The sequence below is a fragment of the Artemia sp. Qi Xiang Cuo genome, chromosome 21, assembly GCF_049724085.1.
Source record: "Artemia sp. Qi Xiang Cuo chromosome 21, ASM4972408v1, whole genome shotgun sequence".
Taxonomy (NCBI): Eukaryota; Metazoa; Arthropoda; class Branchiopoda; order Anostraca; family Artemiidae; genus Artemia; species Artemia sp. Qi Xiang Cuo.
Window position 1 is genome coordinate 25114362 of NC_142814.1, and position 25646 is coordinate 25140007.

At 36.2% G+C, this 25646-nt stretch overlaps 1 protein-coding gene across 8 annotated transcripts in view; it reads left to right on the forward strand.

Annotated features, from left to right (window-relative positions):
* The first annotated feature begins 2380 nt into the window (after positions 1–2380).
* Positions 2381–25646, forward strand: part of Ca-alpha1D (Ca[2+]-channel protein alpha[[1]] subunit D) — a 401670-nt gene continuing 378404 nt past the window's right edge. For all 8 annotated transcript variants that reach the window (XM_089106801.1, XM_089106795.1, XM_089106796.1 and 5 more), the window contains exons 1-2: positions 2381–2484; positions 23416–23795. In XM_089106801.1, coding sequence (XP_088962927.1) covers positions 23451–23795 — 345 coding nt within the window. In that variant the 5' untranslated portion in view covers positions 2381–2484; positions 23416–23450. The remainder of the gene's footprint in view (positions 2485–23415; positions 23796–25646) is intronic.

Below are 25646 nucleotides of genomic sequence, written 5' to 3' on the forward strand. Positions count from 1 at the left end.
AAAAAAAGAAACTTTTTTTATGTAATTTAATTTCTGACCGTTTTTGAATTAATGCAGGTTTTGATTTTGGCTCACTGTACATGAATAATTAAAACAAAATTTGCATAGTAATTTTACCTTTTTTTGGTTAAATGGCTTTCTCGAAAGTTGTGTAATTTTATTTACGAACTTTTTTTTAGTAATAAATATACGTAACTTACGAATTAACTTACGTAACGAACTTCTATATTTGTATATTTTTAATACGTATATCAGGGGATTCCCCCCTAGTCAATACCTCGTTCTTTACGCTAAACTTCGAATCTTGTTCCAATTCTTTAAAAATGACCCCTTCATCACAAAGGCTGTTAATTAGAATAAATAGCTCTTATCAAAGTAAAAAAAAAACTTTAGCGTAAAGAGTGAGGTAATGACTATGGGGCGAACCAAATCATATACATAATCATTTATGTTCGTTTGAAGTTTTGATGTTGCTCCTTACCTTCAGTTGCAAAAATTATTTTTTTTAATTTAATTTCTGATCTTTTTTTTAAATAATTCTAGGAAATCCGGCACCCCCTTCATAGCAATATTCCTTCCCCCATGAAAACTTCTTCCATGGAAAGATCCTCCCACGTAACCGTGACCTACCCTCCCTCCACTACCAGAAAAAATCCCCCCTGAAAACATCTGTATACTTCCCAATAACCAATACTATATATAAACGTTGGGCAAAGTTCATAACTTGCAGCCCTTCACCCGGACACTGTGGGGGATTAAGTCATCCTCAAAGACATAGTTATTATATTTTCCGACCATGCTGAACTAAATGGCTATCTCAAAATTTTGATCGGGCGACTTTGGAAAAAAAAATGAGCGTGGGAGGGGACCTAGTTGCGCTCCATTTTTTGGGTCACTTAAAAAGGGCACAAGAACTTTTAATTTTCGTTTGAATGAGCCCTCATGTGACATTCTAGGACTACAGGGACGATACGATCACCTCTGGAAAAAAAAACAACAAATAAATACGCATCCGTGCTCTTTCTTCTGGCCAAAAAAAATACAAATTCCACATTTTTGCAGATAGGAGCTTGAAACCTCTACAGAAGGGTTCTCTGATACGCTGAATCCGATATTGTGATTTTTATTAAGGTTCAACGACTTTTAGGGGGTGTTTCCCCCTTTTTTTGAAAATCAGGCAAATTTTCTCAGGCCCGTAACTTTTGGTGGGTGAGACTAAACTTGATTTTTTAGAGTTTCGGTTACTATTGAGCCGGATCGCTCCTTACTTACAGTTTGTTACCACGAACTGTTTGACTATCTTAGAAATTTCTGTTGATCTCTCGTAGACAACAAAAACAAAACATGAGATCTCAAGTTTTGTAATTAAGCAAGGTTTATTTGCGATGAAAATCACTCCAAAATACGAACATTTTCTATTTGGTCTAGTGATGTAGTAATATATGTAGTAAATATTTTTTTGTTGCTGAAAATTAGAATCTATTTTCGGATATTAAACCTGAATAAAACTGTGTGATAGGGCAAACTTCGGCGGAATTTGAACTAGTTGGAGTGGCACAGGACTTTTCACGGATAGTTTGGCAGATTAATTAATGCTGTGAAGAATGTTGTAGAGTTGCAGTAGCAGTTATAACGATAATTTCACCTCAAATCAACATTTTATGTTTATTTGTCTAATAAAGAAACTTGGAAGAAATGTCATGGCGGGCTCTAATATGTGTCATTGTTACCGAAAGTCCGAAAATCGGTGAATGTCGACATTCACGGGTGAATTTACCAAATAGGCTACATTTTTTTCTCCTTGTATTTAGTCAGCGTTGCCAGTCTAGTTTTTCAGTTTAATGCAAGGTTTGATTATGGCAGTTTAGGTTAGATTAGGTTTGGTTAGGTTGGGTTAGCTTAGGTCAGGTTTTTAACCATTTCAGATATTTATAACCAAATTCTTTCTAATCTAGCCTAACATAAACTAACATAATCTATCCTAACCTAACTTTAACTTTTACCATCATAGCTTCAATAAGACTGAAAAATCTGACTCGCAAAGCTAATTGAATTCAACCCGAGAAAAAGGAATTTCGGATATTCACCAGTGAATGGCGACATTAACCAAATTTCGGACATTCTCGGTAACATCAATATCACGGACACTCGGACAGTATTTAAACGTGGACTTTTTTGTCAAAACATGGAGCACCAATATTTGTATTTTTGGTCATGTTCATAACACCGACCAAATCACAAACAGTTTTCAATTAGGTTTAGTGATCTAAGACGTCTTAAGATATGTGCTAAATTAGATGTCTTTTGATTGCGCAGTCTCCCGAAAATGTGAAGCGGAGAGATGGATCCTGAAATTCTAGTAGATATTCATGAGTGTTTGCTGTCCTAGTTTCTTAAAGGTTTTTAGCTCGGGAATATTTTGTTTATCGATTCTTGAAGGATAAAATAGTTCCCTGTTCAACAAAAATAATTGTGACGAAGACGGTAAGGCACGTTTTCGATAAGCTTTACTTTGTATTTTTTACATTTCATACCTTGAGGACTTATCGCAAGGTTGTATTTTTGGGGAATAGAAGTCAAATCCTTTCCCTTCCCTATTTTTTTCTTATGGACAAAGCAATGGTGTCAACTGACGAAACTGTAGGGGAAGGGGTTGGGGAAATGTATTTTTAAAATCTAGGGAGTGCAATTTCGTTCGATTTTTTTTTCAATTTTTTCGATGAAAATACCAAAAAGGCTTTTAAAGTGAAAATTCCCAAAATTTTGTTTTTCAAAATATAGGAAGAAGGTGTTAAAAAATCTAGGGGGTAAGTGCCCTCCCCCTGTCATTGTCGCCAATGGGACGCAAAGGGTATCGGTAGATCGGTAGTTGTGGTTTGCGACTGATATTGCAACATGTCAGTGGCTTTTCATTACAAGAACATAAATTTCAAATCAGCAAAGAGTAAAGATGGGGTAAAATGCATCATAATGCTTCCAGAATGAAGGATCATTAAGCAGTTCGTGATAATAAACTGTAAGTGAGGATCGAGTCGGCCAAATAGTAACGAAACTCTAAAAACAGGAATTTTGATAACAACTAAAGAATTGATTCTTTTATACTCATTACAAATATACCAGATTCATTAAGTTTAATGCTACCCATCAAAAGCTACGAGCCTGAAATTTTTTTACTTATTTAAAAAAAAAGGAGGAAACACCCCCAAAAGGTCAAGAGACCTTAATAAAAAGAACCCATCAGATTTAGATTGTCAGTGAACCCTAATGTAGAAGTTTGAATCCCCTATCTACGAAAAAGTGGAATTTTGAATTTTTTACCAGAAGAAAGATCACAGATGCGTGTTCTTTTTTTCCTAGGGGTGATAGAATTGAACCATTGTCCCTAGAAGATCGGGAAAAGGCTCTTTCGAATGGAGATCAAAAGTTTTTTAAGTGACTAAAATATTGTGGCACCAGATTTCTTTCATATTGAGGCACCAGATTTTTAACCATTGAGTTTGAGCTGCGTGAATAAATTTTTCTAACCCGCTATACCCAAATAGTTATTCACAAACGATAAAACGAAAATGAAAAATCACAGCTCATTAATTTTCATGTAACTGTTAAAGATTAGGCAAGTTTCAAATACATATACTACATTCTATACAGTAAGATTAAGCAGTATTTGTGTTCATTTCAATTCATAGTTCTTTTCAATACATGGGATGCACGTAGTATCCTCAAATTCAACATCCCCCTCAACATTCTCTGGATTTTTGAACTTAATGCCCTTACCTATTTGTCCTTGAAATATTGAAAACATTCCGGCTTGCCAACCTGGATGCATACAGTATCTTGATTTTGTTTAACACCCCACTTAGCATTCCATGAAAGTTTCAACTTAATATCCCTAGCTGTTCCTGAGATCTATTTAGATACACCCAAATACTCCCTTTTGACAAGTTGGACGTACCTAGTGAAATTTTCAACTTAATAACCTTAGTCACTCCTTAGATATTGCAGATAAGCCCTTTTGACAAATCTGGATGCACTATGCCATTTCGACAATGAGGAAGCAGTTAAGTTCACTTGATTTAGTTCAATTCTTCTAGTTGTGCTAGTAGAAATTTCGGTATTATTTGCAGTCACAGTCGCAATCACAATAGTAGTAGCACTGCTAGTAGTAGTCACTGTCGGAAGTAGTAGCAGTTGCAGTCACGAGTTGTCGTTTTCTGCAGTCAGAAGTTGTTGCACTTAAAGTCACAAGTAGTTGCAGTCCTAGTTGCAAGTAGTCACATTCGCAAGTAGCCACAGTAGCAGTCGAGTTGCTTTCGTATTCGCAGTCACAACTAGTTACGGTCACAGTCTAAGTTGTCGCAGTCGCAAAGATTCGCACTCTTAAATTAGTCGTAGTCGCAATTAGTCATAGTCGTTAGTAGTCAGGGTCATGACTTGTCGCAGTTGGAAAGAACCGCAGTCGCAAGTAGAGACAGTCCCAAGTAGTTGTAGTTGCAATCAGTCATAGTCATAGTAGCAAGTAGCCCTAGTCACAGTCACAAACAGTCGCAGTCACTAGTTTTCACAGTCATAAATAGTTACAGTCGCAAGTAGTCAAATTCGCTAGTAATCAAAGTCGCAGGTTCAAGTAGTCACAGCCATTGTCAGAAGTAGTCACATTCGCAAGCAGTGGCGATTGCAGTAACCGTCACAATTAGTCGCAGTCACAAATAGTCGCAGCCCAGGTCGGAAGTACTCGTAGATGAAGTTGCAAGTAGTCACACTTGGAAGTAGTCACAAGTAGCCATAGTCGCAGTAGAAAACAGTCGCAGTCGCAAGTAGTCGCAGTTGCATTCAAAGATAGTAGTAGCAATAGTGGCATTGAAAGTTTCAAGTTAATACCCTTAGCTGCTCCAGATATTACAGATACACTCTTTTGATAACCTGGATGCACATAGTTTATTTTGATTTAGTTTAGCCCCTCTTTCTCAAAATTCTTTGGAGTTTCACCGTAATATCCTTAGCGTTTTGTGACACACCCAGGTTGAAATAGTCCTCCCCCTTTCAATAATAAATCCTATATGTAAAAAGTTGGCAGATTGCATAATTTACAACCCTTTTCCCAAGGACTCTGGGAGGCATGACATTCCCAGAGGCACAGTAATTAGACCCTCTGGCTATTTTTAACAAACTGGCTATTTCAGAATTTTGATCAGGGTTGAAGGGGGTATCTAAAAAGGATAAAGGGGGTCCTTTGCCTTCCAAGCACTTTTCAACATGCCCTGAAAGTTTCAACATAGTACCCTCAGCTGTCCCTGAGATATTGCTGACGTGCTCTTTTGACAACTAGCATGCACGTAAGGCATTTTGATTTCGTTCAACGTCCCACTCAACATTTCCAAAGCAGTTGCAAGTCGAAGTAGCCGTAGTCACAAGTAGTAGCAGTCACAGTTGCAAGTTCTTGCAGTTGCAAGTAGCCAAAGTCGCAGTCGCAACTAGTCGCAGTTGCAGCCGCAGCTATAATAGTAGTACTGGAACTGAAAGTTTCAAGCTAATTCCCTTAGCCGTTCATACAATATTATAGATTCCACCTTTTGATAGCCTGGATGCACACAGTGTCTTTTGATTTAGTTCGGCATCCCTCTCAGCACCTCCTAAAGTTCTAACACCTTTAGCTTTTTTGGACACACCCAGAAAAAACATTCTCCCTTTCCAATAACAAGTCCTATATGTAAACAGCCCTTCCTTTCCATAATAAAACAACAAACTTGACACTGTTTTGATTTTCAATTTCAGTTTTGAAGATCTCATTTTATTGTTTAATTTATATTACAGAATATAAATATTGTTTAAATATTAATAACAATACATATAATAAAATATTGTTTAATTTACTTCTACGTAGTTTCCTGTTGGCAGCTCTTGAATATAGAGCCATAATATTTTTTAGGAAGAAATTTAACTGTCTTAGGTAAATTCCCTATTGTTTTACTTGTTGTTGTTTTCATCCATGATCATTCTTTGGTAAAAAATACGCAATTCCAAACATTTGCAGATGAGAGCTTTAAACCTCTATAGTAGGGTTCTCTGATTGTTTTGCTGTTAGGGAGGGGGGCAGATGCCTCAAAGGATCATTTTAATGTCAAAACATCCTAACTTTCATTGAGCCTTCAGGTAATTAAATAAGAAAAACAAGTTTTTTTAACTGAAAGTAAGGAGCGACATTAAAACTTAAAACAAAGAGAAATTATTCCGTATATAAAAGGGGCTGTCCCCTCCTGAACGCCTCGCTCTTTACGCTAAAGTTTTTTATTGTTTTAAAAAATAGAGTTGTGAGAAAGAGTCAAACTTTAGCGTAAAGACGAGCCGTTGAGGAGGGAACAGCCCCTTTCATATACGGAATAATTTCTGTCCGTTTTAAGTTTTAATGTCGCTCCTTACTTTCAGTTAAAAATCTTATTTTTTTTATTTAATTTCTGAACGTTTTTAAATTAATGCAGGTTTTGATTTTGGCTCACCGTGCATGAATAATTGAAACGAAATTTGCATAATAATTTTACTTTTTTTTGCTAAATGGCTTTCTCGAAAGTTGTTTAATTTTATTTACGCACGTTTTCATTAGTAATAAATATATGTAACTTACGAATTAACTGACATAATGAACTTCTATGTTCGTATATTTTTATTACGTATATTAAGGGGGTTCGCCCCCTAGTCAATACCTCGCTCTTTACGCTAAAGTTCGATTTTTTCAAATTCTTTAAGAATGACCCCATAATCACAAAGGTCGTTAATTAGAATAAATAGCTATTATAAAAAAAACTTTAGTGTAAAGAGCGAGGTATTGACTAGGAGGTGCACCCAATAGTATACTCAATAGTTTCTGCTCGTTTTAAGTTTTGATGTTGAAAATTTTTCAGTTGAAAAGTCTTTCAGTTGAAAACTTGTTTTTTTATTTAATTTCTGATCGTTTTTTTAAATAATGCTGGGAAATCCGGCGCCCCCTTCATAGCAATGTCCCTTCCCCCATAAAAACTTCCTCCACAGAAAGATCCTCCCACGTATACCCCGATCCACCCCCCCCCTACTACCAGAAAAAATCCCCCTGAAAACGTCTATATACTTCCCAATTTTATTTTTATAATAATTTTATAAGCTATATCAGATCTTGTATTATCCCGTTGAGTTTGAAATTTAAGTTAAGTTTTATTATTGGTATTTGTAAAGTATGGAGGTAATTTGAGCTCATGCTGGCTGGCATATGGAGAACCGCGACTGTGCGATACATTGAACAGTATGATATAATGTTTCCTCAACAGAATTGACCTAGAGGGCCAATTATTATGGATTATGACCCAGAATTTGTTAGTTAAATGTATTTGTGAGTATTTGTAATTTAAGTGTAAAGTATTAATAAAACCGGTCTGAATTGAATAATCAACACTACATGTAAACATTGGGCAAATTTCATAACTTGCAGCCCTTCACCCGGGGACTGTGGGGGATTCAGACATCCTCAAAGACATAGTTATTATATTTTTTGACCATGCTGAACAAAATGGCTATCTCAAAATTTTGATCGGGCGACTTTGGGAAAAAAATGAGCATGGGAGGGGGCCTAGCTGCCCTCCATTTTTTTGGTCACTTAAAAAGGGCACTAGAAGTTTTCATTTCCGTTCAAATGAGCCCTCCCACGATGTTCTAGGACCACTGGGTCGATACGATCACTCCTGGGTGAAAAAAAAACAACCATCCGTTATCTTTCTTCTGGCAAAAAATACAAAAGTCCACATTTTTGCAGATAGGAGCTTGAAACCTCTAAAGTAGGGTTCTCTGATACGCTGAATCTGATGGTGTGATTTTCATTAAGGTTCTATGACTTTTAGGGGAGGTTTTCCTCTTTTTTTGAAAATGAGGCAAATTTTCCCAGGCGCGTAACTGTTGATGGGTAGGACTAAACTTGATGAAACTTATGTGTTTGAAATCAGCATAAAAATCTGATTCTTTTGATGTATTTATTGGTATCAAAATTCCTTTTCTTAGAGTTTCAGTTACGGTTACTATTGAGCCGGGTCGCTCCTTGCTTACAGTTCGTTACCACGAACTGTTTGAATACAAAATTAGTTCTATGGAAGGGGCGGGAGGGATAGGTAGAAATTGATATTAATCCCTCTTGATTTCTGGGAATATCTCTGGTCTACGCTTAAACCCCAAAATGAGCAGAATTTATTCCGCATAGGAGAGGAGCTGCCCCTTCCTCATCCTCATTTTTGCCTCATGGTCGTAGAAACTTCGATGATGCTCATTCAATCAGAAATTGAGAGTTCTAGTTTGAGAGTTCTAGAAATTGAGAGTTCTAGTTTCTTAAATATGTTTTTAGTGTCTAGTCTTTTTGTTACCCCTTAGGATATCTGATCGACATTTTTAGATACCTATTTAGTACTTTCTCTGTGGCTTCTCAATCTTGCGTGTGGAGGAATTTTCGTATCAGCAATATCGGTTTATTCCTCTGGGATAATCGTATCACACCAAGGGACCTAGAAGATTGAAGAGGGCTCATTCAAACAAACATTAAAAGTTTAAGAGCCCTTTTAAGGGACCAAACAGCATGGACGTCAACTAGCCCCCTTCCTCTATCCCATTTTCCTCAAAGACATCCGAATGAAATTCCAAGCTAGCCATATTGTTCATCAATCTTTAATCTATGTATTATAAATATTACATTCACATGCCTACTGGCTCAGATGGGGAAAAGGCGAGGTGGGGTATCATGAACCTTGATAGGAAAATGTTGGGGTATGGGAGTGACAAGTACTACCAGGAGCGTTGTTTTTTACTAATTTTAAATTGTAATTTGTCTCTTTTCCTATATAAAATGTTTAAATCTATTTTAAACATACGCATATAATGTATTCCAACATCAGAGAACACTATTGTGGAGGTCGTGATGGCATCATCGACGTAGAAGACCAAGTCACGCAGAACTTCCATCCACATGAAAAATAATACTTGTCTCCGTCCGTCCGGACTTCTTTAGGAAAATCATAATTAAGAACTTATTCAACAAATCTACTGTTCACCGAAAATTTTGAGTAAATAATCAAATTTTGTCCAAAATTTTATTTACTATCCAATGTTTGAATTCTCAAGCAGAAACTGGAAAAGCTTGAAGCTACCGACCAATTTACAATTATTGGTACATACACTTTAATAGCAATAAATCGTGTGTGTATTGGGCTGGTAGTCCAAATCATGTCTTGGTAAAGCCTGGAAAAAACAATAAGAAATTAAATTAAAAAAAAAAAAAATCAACTGAAAGTAAGGAATAACATTAGGATTTAAAACAAACAAAAATTATTCCGTATATTACGGGGGCTACTACCTTCTCAAAACCTCAATCTTTATGCTAAAGTTGGACTTTTTGTCAGAATAATAGATAGCGCTATTGCGCTGCCTAAGTAAAGAGCGGTGTGTGCACAATGTGTGTTTGAGCTCTTATATATATATTTTTTTCTTTCTAGGGCACTTCGTATAGAAGGAGTTGTCGTAAAAACTTCGAAAGGGGCTCGTTCGATTGGAAATTGAAAGTTCTAGTGCCCTTTTTAAGAGTCAAGAGTGATTGGAGAACAAGCATCCCCCCACGACCATTATTTCCCCAACACATCCAATCAAAATTTAAGATAGCCATTTTGTTAAGCATAATTGAAAGTTCAATTAATGATGTCTTTGGGTATGACAACCCCTCAGAGCCCTCAGGGCAAGGGCTAGAAGTTATACTATTTGCTCATTATTAACATTTAAGGTTTTAATGGAAGGGGTGGTGGTTTAAACTTAGGAGGGGGCTCTTTTGACTGAAAATTAGAATTTCTAGTGCCCTGTTTAGGAGTCAAAGCGATCGGAGGGCAACTAGACCCCCCACCACGTCCTATTATTCCCAAATCCATCTGGCGGTTTTTATAGATGGCGGCTTTTAAGGTTTCTATGAACGGGTGGTCGTATAAACTTTAGAGAAGGCTCATTTAATTAGAATTTGAAACTTCTAGTTCCCTTTTAAGAGTCAAAAGTAATGTAGGGCAACTAGCCCCCCCCCCCTACGCTCTCTTTTCCCTACATTTATCTGATTGAAATTGTGAGATAGCCATTGTGTTCAAAATAGTCCAAAGAACATATAACAATACCTCCAGGGTTGACACAATCCACCAGAGCCCTGGGGCAAAGGTTTAAGTTATGCCGTGGAAGCAAATAAGGTTTTTATGGAAAATGGGTCGTCGCATAAACTTTAAATAGGGCTCAATTGATTGGAAATTGGAAGCTCTAGTGCCCTTTACAAGAGTCAAAAGTGACTGGAGGGCAACCAGCCCCCTCCACGCCCAACATTTCCCAAAACCAACATCCAATCAAAATTTTGAGACATCTCCTTTCTTCGGAATTGTTTTAAGGTCCAGTAATTATTGTTTTGGAAATGTCAAATTCCCCCCCCCCTCCCACAGCCCCGCATAATTAATTCGTTCATTGTTTACATATAGAATATGTTATTGACAAAGGTATGCATGTTTGACCTTTACTTTCCAAAAAGACGAAGAGCATTCAGGTGAGCCTTTCGGAAAATGTTGAGGGAGCATTCAACTAAATCAAAACAGGTTATACGTATACGGGTTATTAAAAGGACGTAACTCAGGAATGACTGAGTAAATTAATTTGGAACTTTCAGGAAATGATAAGGGAGATGGTCAATTGACCAAAAAGGCAATATTTACACGCTACTGCTACTACTACAGCTACCACCGCTACTACTGCTACCATTACTATTACTACTACTACTACTACTACTACTACTACTACTACTGCTGCTACTACTACTATTACTATTACTGCTAGTACTACTACTGCTGCTACTAATACTACTATTACAACTACTTCTACTACTACTGCTGCGATTACCACTAAAACTACTGCTTCTGTACCGACTATTACTAAGGCTGAGGGTATTGAAATAAACATATGAGGAAACTTTGAGGAGAAAGGTAAAATAAGCGAATGCATACTATGTGCATACATATTTCTGATACAGACGTTTCAGCAATATTTTAGAAACGAGTTACCGTATCAAGATGAAACTCCGGGGGCATCAGAAAAAGCAATCAGCTGACAAAAAACAATATGTACGTGCTACTACTGCTATTAATACTGCTGCTACTATTGTTACTACTGCTACTAAAGCAACACTATAAATGCTAATACTGCTCCTACTTTTTCCACTACTGCTATGATACTAGTACCACTAAGACTAGGCGTATGAATATGAAAATTCGACAGAGTATTTAGGGGAAATTTAAACTAAATAAAAACACACTATGTGCATGCAGAATGTCAAAAGGGTGTGTCTCAAGAATGGATTTGGGTATTAAATTGGAGCTTTCAGTTCAGAGAATGGTTAAAGGGGAAGATCTGTTGACCAAAAGATAATATTTGCATTGTGCTATTGCTACTGAACTGCTCCAGCTACTACTTTAATTGCAACTACTTGTAAGACTAAGAGTATTAAGATGAAAAGGGCGTCAAAAGGGCACCAAAAGGCACATCAGCAATATTTTTAGAACGGATTACCGTATCAAGGTGAAACTTCTGGGGTGTTATGAGGGAGGTGCTCAATCGACCAAAAGGCAACATGTATGTGTTACTACTGTTATTAACAATACTGCTATTTCTGTCACTACTACTACTAATACAAGACTAATACAGCTACTACCACCACTACTACGATGATACTAATGTTAGTAAGGCTAAGTCTATCAAGGTGAAAATTTGGAAGAATATAAAAAAACACCATGTGCATGCACATTGTCAAAAGAGCGTATATCAAGAATGGATTTGGGTATAAGTTGAAACTTTCAGAGAAGGCTTAAAGGGGAAGATCAATTGACCAAAAAGCAATACATGCACGCTACTACTAATACTACTGCTAGTGCTACATTTACTACTGCTACTACTACTACTACTACTACTACTACTACTACTTCTACTTCGACTACTACTTCCGTAGCAACTACTTGTAAGACTAAGAGAATGAAGATGTAATTCTCAGGAAGTATATGAATATACAGGATATTAAAAGGACATATCAGCAATGTCGTTGCAACGGCTAATTGTATTAAGTTGAAACTTTCAGGACTTGATGACAGGGAATTTCAACTGACCAAAAGGCCAAACGTTAATATTACTACTGCTACTAGTAATAGTGCTATTACTGTTCATATTACTACTAGTATTACTAATAATACTACGTTGAATATTATTACAACTACGCCTAAGGGTATGAAACTGAGATTTTGAGGGAATTTTGACGGGGGGGGGGGGAGGGGGGTGGAAGGTGAACTGCATCACAGCACTCCATCTGTATGCAGGTTGTCAAAAGGGCGTATAAGCAATATCCTAGGAACAGTTTAGTGTGTGAGGTTGAAATTAACAGGTTTTGTTGTGGGGGTTTTAAACTAACCAAATATTTGCATCCCAATGCTACTGCTTCTACTCACACTACTGCTACTACTACTACTGCTTTTACTACTGCTACTATTACTACTTTTAATGCTACTACTGCCACTAAAGCAAAGACTTGTACTATTAATTTTACTGCTACTACTACTACTGCTACTACTATTACTGCTGGTACTGGTACAACTACTGCTACTACAGCTAAGGGTATTAAGGCGAAAATTTTGGGAAATATTGAAACTGTATTGAACTAGATCGAAGCACAATATGACCACACGGGTTGTCAAGAGGACGTATAAGTATTGCTTCAGGAGCGGTTGATGGCATTAAGTTAAAACTTTGAGCATGTGTTTAAGGGCATGTTGAAGAAAACCAAAGGTGCTATGCGCATACTGCTACTAATGCTACTGCTGCTACTACAACTATTGCTAATTCGCAAGCTCAAGGTATTAAGATGAAGCTTTCAAGGAATATTTAGGTGGATGTTGAACTAAATCAAAATGAACTATTTGCATGTAGATTTTCAAAAAGGTGACAAAGCAACATCTCAAGAACGGTTTACATTAGTAAATTAGACCTTTAAGAGTAAGTTGTGGCGGGTTTTGAACTAGCCAGAAGGCACTATGTGTTTGCTATAATTACTACCACTATAGTTACTGTAACTAATGATGCTAAGGGTATTAAGGTGAAACTTTTAGGGAGCGTTAAACGAAAAAACTATACGCATGCAGGTTTTTAATAGGGCATGTAAGTAATATCATCAGGCAGCGCCGCTCTATAATAGCTAGTAATATCATTGAAACTTTTAAAGAAGTTGATTCGATTGGAAATTAAAAGTTCTAGTGCCTTTTTTAAGAGTCAAAAGTGATTGAAGGACAAGTAACCCTCCTCCTAAGTCTACTCATATTCCAAACACATCAAATCAAAATTTTGAGACAGCCATTTTGTTCAGCATAGTAGAACAGTCCAATAGCTATGTCCCTAGAGATGGTTTATGTGTCAACCCCCCATAGTTATGCAGTTTGCACATTATGCTTTAAAACTAAATTTTGTTTTAAAGCTAAATAAAAAGACACAGCGTGTATGGTTGCAAATAAGACATCTCAGCAATATGTCGAGAATGACTGGGGGTATTAAATTTAAACTTTCAGGGCTACTGCTATTACTGCTTCTGCTATTACAACTTAACAAAATCAAAAGAGCGCTGGTGTATTCAGGTTGTCAAAGAGTATAGATAGTATTTTTTAGGAAGTGGCCTCAAGTTTTATTTTTCAGGTCAACTTGAGAAGGTATAAAACTAAATGAAACAATACTATATATGTCAGGATTGAAAATTGATAAAAAGCTTCTCCAACATACAAAATAGCAAGCAAAATTAAGGATTCTTATAGAAAAAAATTCGAAAAGATGGAAAATGTAATTTTTCCGTGGAAAAGACTATGCCAATAAAAAACGAGTAGAAAATAATTTAAAAAGTGTTTCTACCAAATAAGCTTTTTAAGAGAAAAGTAAAGAGCTCCATTAAACCAAAAATGAGCAGAAATAAAGTCAAATAGTCTTTCAGTCAATAAGTGTAAAACTACCACAAATCACCATTAATAAATGAATGAAACCCAAAACGAACTGAAATTACAATAAATAACCGAGTCAAGCTCATGACCGTGGATTGTCAGTTTATTATACATATGCTGATATTTATTCTAAAAAAAAAAATTAAGAAGTATTTTTTAAACTTGTATAGTCTAAAGTCTTTGCCCCGGGGCTGGAAGTAGGGTTGTCAAACCCGGAGGCATGGTATGTGACCTTTTGACTATTTTTGACAAAATGCCTATCTCAAAAGTCTGGACGGATGCAGTTGGAGAAAAACAGTGCGGGGTGTGGCTTGTTGCCCTCCAAACACTTTTGACTCTTAAAAAGGGCACTAGAACTTTTAATTTGTAGTCAAATGAACTCCCTCCAGAGTTTATACGACTACCCCTTCCATATGCAATGCCTCTGGGAGAAAAATGTTAATACATTAAATCCTTATGGCTCTTTTATGGCAACGCTAGAGCGTTGCCTCTGACTTAAGCAGGTGAGTAGAACTTCCGATTTCCCTTCTAATGAACATCCGGAATTATCCAAGGGAAATATTTGGGGAATTTTTCTGGCGGGATTTTCCGCGGGGAGGATTTTGCGGGGATTTTACGCGGGAGAATTTTTCGTGGGGGAATTTTCCACGGGAGGGGATTTTTCGGGGGATTTTCTGCGGTTTTTTTTTTGGCGGGAAATGGCTAGAGCCAAACTTTATATGTAAACAATGGGCAACTTGCATAACTTACAGCCTTTGTCCAGGAGATGTGGAGGTTATATTATCACCAGAGGCGTAGTTATTCGATCTTTAGACTATTTTGAATAAGATGACTTTCTCAAAATTTGTATCAGATGTCTTTGGGGGGAAATTAGTGTCTGAGGGGGCTGGTTGCTCTTCGATGACTTTAGACTCTTAATAAAAACACTAGAACTTTCAATCTTCAATCAAATGAGCTCCCTCGGAAGTTTATATGAGCATCCCTTCCATATGAAGTGGTTATGGAAAAAAATTTAATAAGGATTCATCGAAGCCTTACAGCTCTTTACTATAGGCAACGATAGTGTTCCCTCTAACTGGATTGTTCTCTAACTCCTTTTTGTGCAAAAAGAAAAAAAAAAGTAAAATGCTCGATTTTTTGTTTTTTGAAAAAATCCTAAAAATATATTTGATACACTTTTACATATGACAGCAACTTTTTATTTACTTCTTTTTTCCACACGACAAATTTTACATAAAGCAAACTTTCTTTTCTCTGGCTAATAATGGAACGAGGGAGGTTTTGTCGACAATTTTTCAGTGTTTTCCTTTATGGCTAGTCGCCATGGAATTTCTGTCCAGGTTTTGGCTTTGATCCGTGGAAATTATGCATGAATTTGTGTCTCGGACGGAGATTGAAAGATATCCCGCTTTTCTGAAGTACTTTCTGACAATTTTCGTTCTGTACTCTGGTGGTTGGTTAAGGTTACCTTAACAGGTGTTGCAGTTATGCTTACACCTAGTTTTTTCTACTTTTGCTTGTTTTCGGTTTTGAAAGTTTTCAAGTAAAAAGTTAGTAAAAACTAACAATTGATGGTGTAGCTGATAGGGTTGAATGGATTGGTGTGCAATGGATTGGAAATCTCTTCAAACAGTTTAAATAGGCGAAGCTGTGTCGTAGTTTTCGAACGCACTTTTTCTTACTTGTTTGTCTATTTTTCTTTCTACATCTATTGTTCTTTCAATTTGTTTGATTGTATCTGTTCAAAAGCCTTCTCAAGAGTCAAATTCGAATGTGTTCATTATAATGGGCTTTTTGAAATAGGGAAAGCATAGATGTAAATAATAATTGTTTGCTGTGAATATCCACTGGCAAAATATAGCAGTGAATTGAACTTGGCTGCAGCATTCTTGGCTACAGAACTTGGCCGCAGCACCTGAATTGAACTTGGCTGCAGCACTTGCCGTGTTTAGTTGATTTTTAACTTAATGTGGTAATTTTCAACAAGATTAACCCATTTTTGAGGGTTTCCTCGTTTTATAATAAACACATTTTTTCCACTAATTTTTTATGCTAATATCCATTTCGAGGGTGACTTTAAAATCTATAAATTTCACGTATTAGGAGGCGGCATGAATGAGAGATACTTAAGTGTACCACCCAAAGAGTATGGGGTAACTTAATTAAGTACCCATACTCTTTGGTACCCATTAGCACTCAAAGTTACCCATATTCTTAAGTACAGACTAGAAACACGTATTGATCGTCTTTAATTAAAGTCTGTCGATGATTGTCACATCTTCAAAACCTTTTCATTTAATCTATTAATACATACTTTCTGCTGTAGATTAGACTCTACGGAACTGATAAATATGTCTCTAACACCGTTTTAATTAAACTTGTTACTTATCAACATAGATTAGCGAGAGGTCGCATAGTCAAACAATAATACTGAAGGGTTCATAGATATGGACACCCCGTAAGTTATTAGATAAAAAGAGAGGGAGAGAGTTTCAATACACTATATGTGCAAAGGTGTTAGTTGATGTATATCTGAATAGGCACACTATAGGGCCGTTCTTTTGCACTAAAATCTTACTTCTAAGTTCTCACATTGATTTTCGTTCTTTTAACTCATCTTTGTTCTTTAACAAAGATCTTACAGCTCACTGATGTTAGCAAAAATGCAAAGAGCGCCATATTTCTACCATATAGAACAATCATGAAAGAAATTTGACGATATTTTCAGCATTGTTCTTAGACCGCTGATCAGAGCAGAATGAGGAAAGACGTTCGCAATAGAACGCTATAAGATGTAAGATTTTAGTGCTAAGATTTTACTTTTAAGCGTTCTTTGTCAAAAGATGTAAAATCTTAGCACAAAGATGAGTAAAAGAACAGCCCTTATAGTTAATATATGCTCAAAGGTTTGGATATCTGGCCCGATTAGAAGAGTTAACACTGATCAAAACAAATACTGCGCACGTGGCATATGTGCTGGACACTCGAACCTTCGGTCCTCGCTGTCGGAGCGATTTGTAGAGGCGTATGCTACTTCCAAGCCCCACCTACCTTCTGTACTAAAGTGCCCGGATACACTCTAAATTTATTGTGTACATAGACACGTTGCTATTGGACACATTAGACCTGTTCTTTTACTCATCTTTGTGCTAAGATCTTACATCTTTTGACAAAGAACGCTTAAAAGTGAAATTGTAGCACTAAGATCTTACATCTTATAGTGTTCTTTCGCAAAAGTCTTTGTCATTCTGCTCTAATCACGGTCTAAGAACAATGATGAGTATCAGTGATGCCAGGTGCCTGACTTAAGAATGCGCACAAAGGGAAGCGAAAATGCGCCATCGGCGCATTTTCTCTATCTATTTTTGGGGTGGAGTTCGAAATTCAGGGTAAATTAGATCTTGCAGGGATGAGTGCAAAAAAAAAAAAAAAAAAAAAAAAAATCAGAAACAATGTTACCAGAAAGTATGAATTTTGCTTTTCAGAATACTAGAACTCAAAATTGGTAGGATTCAGTCTTCATTGACAGGTTTCGGCACCATATTCCGAAATCTGAAACAGTGAAGCATTTTTTATTTTTGACTACTTGCGCTTTTGGGGTCAAAATTTTCTGTTCTCAGTCTCTGGGTTGACGAGAAAGATATTTTCCTTAATTCTCTGGTATGTCAGAGAATTAAATAAAAAAGAGAATTAAAGATGATCTAACAAAAAAAATACTTGCCAATATCTAAAGTGGTATTTTACATTACTTTTTGGCTAATATGCTGAATTGTCCCCTAACAAACAATAGAAATGTGATTAAAGAACTAAAAAATGAAAAAGGAACTCAGTATACTGGTTTTGCAATATAAATAATTTACACAAAAACGCGGAAGTTAAAAGGTGCATTTGACAAGGATAACTAATACATAGGATTATTATCAAACTTAGTTATGAGAACAAAATGTTTCGTAGGTTTCAAAATATAAATTTTAAAGACAAGAACAACCAAGTCAAAGACAAGAAATTAGACCGGCTGTTATTAATACAACCGTCTATAAAATTGCATGCTAAGGACAATGATCTGAGATTTTGTCATGAAATAGAAACCAAAGACATATACATATGAGACAAAATTGTACTTGGCAAGGTTCTTCAACAGTTCCGATTGTTATTTTATTTGTGTTTTCCTTTTAATGAACTTCGAATTAGTTTTGTATATTTTAAATCATATATTGTATTTATCTTTGACTAGTATTCAAGATCATTTTCAAAGTTAAACAGCAAACCCTCCTTCAATATCGCCCAAAATTTCCTCAAGAGTTTCATCTTCACTTTCTTTGTCATTGGATGGTTTTTTGATGTCATATATGTCAATGGTAAATCTATTCAGCATAGCGGGTGTAGAATCAAAGTCCCTGCAGCACTTTCCCTGGTAATTTAGCCGAAGTCGGATGGTCACAGTAGAGTTAAGCATTTAAAGGTGCATCCTGTTTCGAATTTTGTACTTGACAAGATTCATGACAGAAAACACTCTCCCGACGAAGGGGTTGCTGAATGCTGATGGGTAAGCTTAAGACAGAAAGAGCTGCTTGAGCTATGTCGAACAAAGGTCAGCTTTTCCCACTCTTTTCTGGATTTTTTTTTTTTTTTTGAAATTTGACCACCTTCCCATTTGGTTTTTCACGCTAAGGATAATGCACGCTATAATGTTTGAAATTTAGGTCATCATGGAGCCTAGAATGCGATATGAGAATCCCTACGGGGTTCTGAAAATTCCACCTTTCTTTATAGAGAGATTTCTGAATCTGTCAGAAGAAGTTGCCAGTAAACACTAGAATTTAAAGTTTTTAGCTTTGTCACTGTTACTATGACGGCAAAATCTACCCATTTTTTAGTGAATTTTTTTGACATGCGAGAAATTAGCACAACGCGCCAACTTGAAAAAATAAATGCGCAGTCAATTGAAAAAGCACCCAAATAGTACAGAAGTACGCCATTCGGCCACTATGATGAGTATATCATCAAAGTTCTCTCAGCATTGTTCTATATGGCAGAAAGATGTCGTCTTTTACACTTTTTGCTAACATCAGTGAGCCGTAAGATCTTAGAACAAAGATGAGTTAAAAGAACGGAAATCTTTGCAGAAAGATGTGAGATCTTAGATGTAAGATCTCTGTAAGGAACGGGCCTATTTTCAGAGACTTACGCCACTTTCTAGCCCCATCTACCTTTTGTGCAAAAGCACCGAGTACCCCTCGAAATTTGACAAGGACGTAGCTACAGTGAAGCTCCAACCAAATAATTTTAAACTGTTGGCTGAACGTAAATAATTAAAATTTGAAGCCAAATGATAAGTGAACTTCAAAGGTCAGCACTCTAGTATTTTTTGGTAAAGTCTACTTGGCTGTAGGTAGACCTATCTATTTACCGTGTGTCAAGTGAACCTCAACCCTTAAGTTTTTTGGTAAATTCCTTGGCAAGATACCATAGAAGTCATCAATCTCAGGCCATGTGTCTTTAGTTACCTGTCTTATTCGTCCCAACTAGAATCTTCTTTGGTTTATAAGGCAATCTACAATGCTAAACGACAAACCAGTTTTCTTACGTCAATATCATGTTATTTCTCTTTTTTCCTGGGAAAGCAAAATTTATTTCTCACATTGTAATTTCTAACACGGTGTCTGTTTCTGACAAGTGGAAAAACACGATACCAATTCCTTTCTGAAACTTCATTCTCTGGCACTGAAGCTTAATTGTTTTTTATTTATTGAACATAGTTTATATTAAAACATAGAAAAGGAGAAATGTAAAATTTAAAGCTTTTTACATACAAGACATGGGATTAAGCACTACAATTTTGCCACCAATCAGTCTTTATACCGTGTCCCAAGTATTGACCTTTTACTTTGAAATGCATCTCAAACAAGTCCAAAGAATTCCTAAAATAAGCCTAAAAACCGCCCCTTATCTTCTTTAAGGCTTACAATTTTAACCCTTCAAGAGAACTGACGTTTCTTCAAAGCTAAAAACACCCCAAAGCTTACTTTTTCACACAGTTTCCGTCTTCAAAAGTGTAAAATGGTAGAATTTCCATGAAATAATAAATAATAAAATCTTTGCTCAGATTAACTTTATGTTTTGCCAAAATTTAATAAGAAAAATTGTAATTAAAGCGCATTTTAAGCAATTTTTTCGGCATTTTGAATAAAATACAAAAAACTTCCATTACATGAATGAATATTGTAAAAACCCTGTTTTGGGATTCCTCGTGCTCAGGATAAAGAAAAATAAGCTACTGGTTGTTTTTGGCTATTCAAATTCAGCAACATGTTAATATTTTCTCCCGGGAGTTGGTTCTGCCTTTCAGTGATTAAATAGACATTTATTTTTTCCGCGGAAAGTACAGAGGAACATTAAAACTCAAAGGAACGGAAATTGTTCGGTCTATGAGGGGAGTAACACCTCGTCAATGCCTCGCTCTTCACACCAAAATTTCTTTTTGTATTTTAAAAATCTCCTCACTCTAATTAAATGGCTCTTTTGTTTCATGAATTGTTCTTAAATAATTAGAAAAAAATAACAAAATTAGCGTAAAGAATAAAGTGTTGAGTAGAGGGGCCCTCTCCTTATACACGAGACAACTGTTGTTCATTTTAATTTTGGACGTTGCTTCTTAATTTTAGTTGAAATATTGTTTTTTTCTTATTGAATTATTTTTCAAATAATGCTGGAAAATCCGCCTTTTCTCTCCATGGAAAATCCCCCCAAGGAAATTCCTCATTGGAAAGTTCCTCCCGAGTAAGATCCCCCTTCCCCCAGACAATTTCATCCCTGCTGAAAATCCCCCCCCTTCCCCAGAAAACGTCTTTCGGACAATTATGTCTGGAAAATTCTTTTGAGCCAACTTTCGTTTGAAAAAAAAGATTTGTTTTCTTTTTTCTTTTAATCTCTAATCGTTTTTCAAGTCATGCTGGCTGTTCTCCCTCCATGGAAAATGTTTCCTGGATTTTCTCCCCTCCCATTGTCGCAATGGAAAGTTTCTCCCGCGTAAAATTTACCCATAGGGAATCTCCCCGTGACCCCCCCCCCCACGGAAAACCCCTCAGACCAATTCCAACTCCTTTAAAAAAAATTCTGGGCAATTTCTCAGGATTATCTCCACATGTAAAATTAAATTGGCAAAGAGAAAGTAAGTCAGATAGAGAATTTAGTATAAGAATTCTGGTAAATTCCCCGGTTTATGGTTTCACTTTGATCTACTCTTGGAAAATCTCCACTGCAGAAAATTCCCCCGCAGAAAATTCACCCTGCCATAAAAGGTCTGTTTACTTCCCAATAAGAAATACTATATGTAGACACTAGAGAAATTTCATAACTTACAACCTTTCCCCCGAGAGTTGCGGGGCACTGTCATCCCCAAAGGCACGATTACTTGACTTTTCAACTATGCTGATCAATATGGCTATCTCAAAATTTTGATCGGATGAATTTGTAAAAAAGGGGCGTGGGGATCTAGCTGCCCCCCCAATTGTTTTGGTTACAAAATAGGGAACTAGGACTGTAATTTCCGTTCGAGTAAGTGCTCTCCTGATCTTATATGACCATTGGTTCAATAAGATCACCCTGCAAAAAAAAAACAAAAAAAAAAAAAAAAAAAAAAAAAAGAGCACGCACCGTGATCTTTCTTGTGGCAAAAATTGCGAAATTTCACATTTTTTTCATATGGATACCAGAAACCGTTACAGTAAGGTTCTCTGATATGCCGAATCTGAGGCTGCGAATTGTATTAAGATTCTTTGACTTTTTACGGACGATTCTGGCCTTTCTTAAAAGTCATACAAATTTGCTCAGGCTTCCATGGCTTTTGATGGGTACATGAGACTTGATGAATATTATGTATCTTGAGTCAGCATAAAATCCAATTCACTTGATGTACGTATTGTTATCAAAATTTCGTGCTTTAGAGTTTCGTTTGCTATTTGGCCGAGCTGCTCCTTACTTGTAGTTTGTTACCATAAACTATATGATTAACTGATCTGGCTTGGAATCCACTCTCAGAAAGGGCACTGGTGGCGGACATGGACATTAATTCTATGACAAATTTCTATAGGTCATGTAATCTCCACAAACTGGTTTGATCTTGTAATGGCTGAATCCCAGGGACTTCCATAGCACCTGCATCTGTTGATACAGATTCCAGTAAGGCCAAATCCATATATCTTGCTATTTTACTCTCAGCTTGGAGAAGATCGTCAGGGGTAATATAATTTCCTGAAACGCGGATTGAAGTAGGTGGCAATAGTGACTAGTGTGATCTGAACAAAGCCTATAAGCCTAGAAGTTATTTTATCTAGTCGAGCCTTTCTGAGGTTCTCAGCAAAATTTGAGAGTCCACCCTCACTAAACGTAGTTTAGTAGCATGCTGTGTATCTGAATAGATGGTCAATGAATTGGATACATTATTCTTCTTTTCGACCATTTACGAAAATTATTCAATTTTCTCTGTTGGATCTTTTCTGTTGGATGTTCACCGGCAAATACACAAAAAAAAACGAAATAATATCGTATTCGATATCCATATTTACGTTTCGATGTTCGATATCGATATTTGGTGCATATATCCATATCGATATTCAATATCACCCAACACTATTATGTATGCTAACGTGTGTTTTGTAAATGGCTAGCCGTTTTATTGCGCGTCAGCAAAAACTTAGGTTTTTTCATTAATGCAGTAGTTGTAAATTGTTAAGTGCTATAATCGTATTTATTAACAAAGTAATAAAGTATAAATTTTGGGGTGTCAATTCTTGGGAACACACCAAGTAAGGTGTGTACATTATCATTGTGTTTCCTTTTTTGTCTCTTTCAATTGAAGTATACTGGTAGTTGAATTAAAAATCGTTGTAATCGTTATAATTGCTGCAAAAATCCTGAAGGTCAATAAATGAACTGTATTTGCTTTAATGAACTGTATTTGCTTTAAACTAAAAATTCGATTGCTGAATCGGTCAATTTAAGAAGCCCCCGTTTTGCGTATCCCTGGTTAGTAGAAGGAAAATTAATTTGTTTGCAACATAGGCTAGCAGCTGACTGGTAGTCAAAATGATGATCAATAATTTTGTTGTTAATATGACTATTAAAAGCGTCTAAAATGAAGGTTGTAGCCTACCTGATTTGTGTTTCAACTGTATATTTCAGTTTTAGGTAATATTACGTTTTATAAGAAAAAACAGCTGCCCCGACAAAAATTATCCAACTTGTGTTTCTTGTGAATAAAGAACACATTTTCGAAGAAGCCAGCGCAATATAGTTATAGCTTTAGCTTTATTTGTATTTATTGATTCAATTTTTTTGCCATGTTTTGGCTAATTGCACACATATTGTTTTCTAGGCGTCTCCATAATTGGCATGATCTGTTAGCGGTGAATGGAATCTGTCAGTGAAAATGTGCCCAACCAACCAGATACCCTTAATGTTTCAACGGCGCTTGCTGCCATTACGAGCACTGCCAGCACTGCGGCTGTTAGTACGACGACCACCGCGAAGAAGAAACCACCACCACGCCGATTGGGGAAACCCCTTCCAGAAAGACCGCAAAGGGCTTTGTTGTGCTTATCGCTCAAAAATCCTTTGAGGAAATTGTGTATAGATGTTGTTGAGTGGAAACCGTTTGAAGCTCTGATTTTAATAACAATATTTGCCAATTGTGTGGCATTGGCAGTTTATACACCATATCCAAATGGAGATTCTAACACTACGAATGCTTATCTAGTAAGTGTGAACTTCCCGTAATAAGTAACCATTTCCTATGTACAATTTGATAGCTGTAGTTGGTTTTTAAAGGCAGACTGGTGCTTTTCTGGGGATCTGGTTGTTTCAGAAGTTTCGGTTCAAAACGAAAGGAAAGAAAATAATATAGTTTCGGAAATTCAGCGTTGATATGTCTATTTTCCAAAAAAAAGGGAAAAGTTGTTTCATTATTTTTCTAAAAAGTATTCTAAGAAGCCCAAATTCGACGAGGTGCAGGAAAAACCCTAAAACCCTAAATATGAGCCCTGCTGAATTGAACCAACCAATATTTGACTACTACTTCAATCCCTAAGGATTTTGACGCTTTTTTAGTAGAATTTGCTTCAATTGATTTGTTTAAAGCTAAGGCCTTGTAGCAAAAATTATAGGAGTTTCTCATGCATTTCAAATTTTGAAGAATTTCTCCTGTTCCTGTAACAATCTTTTTACGAAAATTAATTGTTATTGAGCAGCTCCCCATTTCTACACCATTTAGGTAGGGTACTAATACTACATACTCGTCATAGTGTGGAGGCACCAGGGGCTGACATATTGGTGAACACCCCTCCTCCAGTGCATTGTGTTTAGACCTTCTGTCTTTGGCGCTCCCCAAGAAAGCTTTATTGATTTCAAGTTGTTTTTATAACCCCATATCAGCATGGTAGAAATGTATGGATGCGTGCACTAAGAGAAAAAATTGTCTGGATCAAAAAGCCAAAAAGCCAAAAGGTCTTTTAAGGAAAAGAAGGGAGCGAAAATTATAGTAATGTCTCATACATACCGCATTTTAAGCATTTCTCTTGTTCCTGTAACACTTTTTTTTCAAAAGTTAATACTTAATGGGCAGCTTCCCCCTCCTGCAACTTCCAAGTCAAGAATTCTTAATAGCACGAAGGGATTATTAAAGAAACTTTGAATTTTCCTACTTATTGAGAAGAGAGGTGTACTGATTTTACTCGGATTTGCCAAGAGAAAATAAGTCTTTAAAGTCGCACTTGTTACTCAACTACTCAGATTTAAGCAAAAAACTGGTGAATTTTTCGATATTTTTTTGTGCCAGGAAAGTCAAAATATCAAAAAATTAACATCTCTTCAACAGAAAATTAAAGAAAAAATTAAAACAAAGACAAGTAGAAATAAAGTCATATAATAATTCAAATCTAAAACGAACAGGAATCAGCATCAATGAATAAATGAGACCCAAAACGAACTTAAATTAAAGTGAATAACCAAGTAAAACTTAAAATGAAGAGAAATAACCTCAAACAGGAGTAGAGCTAACGCCCTCGAAGCCTTCTAACGGCCAGGGCGTCATTTAGGCTTTACTGAAAACAAAATATATTTGAGCATTTCCTCTTTTATAACGTTAATTAAGTCAAAATTGCGGGAATTTCCTTAAATTGACATAAAAAATCAAATAATCAGTCTGCTTTCATTAGTTATTTTCAGTAATCTTCGTTATTATGGTCATTTTCCTTCTTTTTTTTTGTTGGTGACGTTTCGACAAATTAAACCACACTTCAAAAAAAGGAAAAAAATATAGTTTTGAACAAATGCAAATGATATTCAAGCCGTTTAAAGGTCTATAAGAAGGGGAGAAGGAGATAGGAAGCACTACTTTTATTTGTAACCGCTGATTAGCATAGAGATGTGATATTTTTCTGTTGCATTGATGTTATAACAAAATAAAAACACACTGCTCAAAATAAAAATTGTTTTCAGTAAAGTGCAAATGATACTCTGAACTTTAGAAGTCTTAGACGGCATTAGCCCTACCTCTGTTTGTGGTAATTTGTCTTCTATATATGTTTGAATTGTTATACTATATTATTA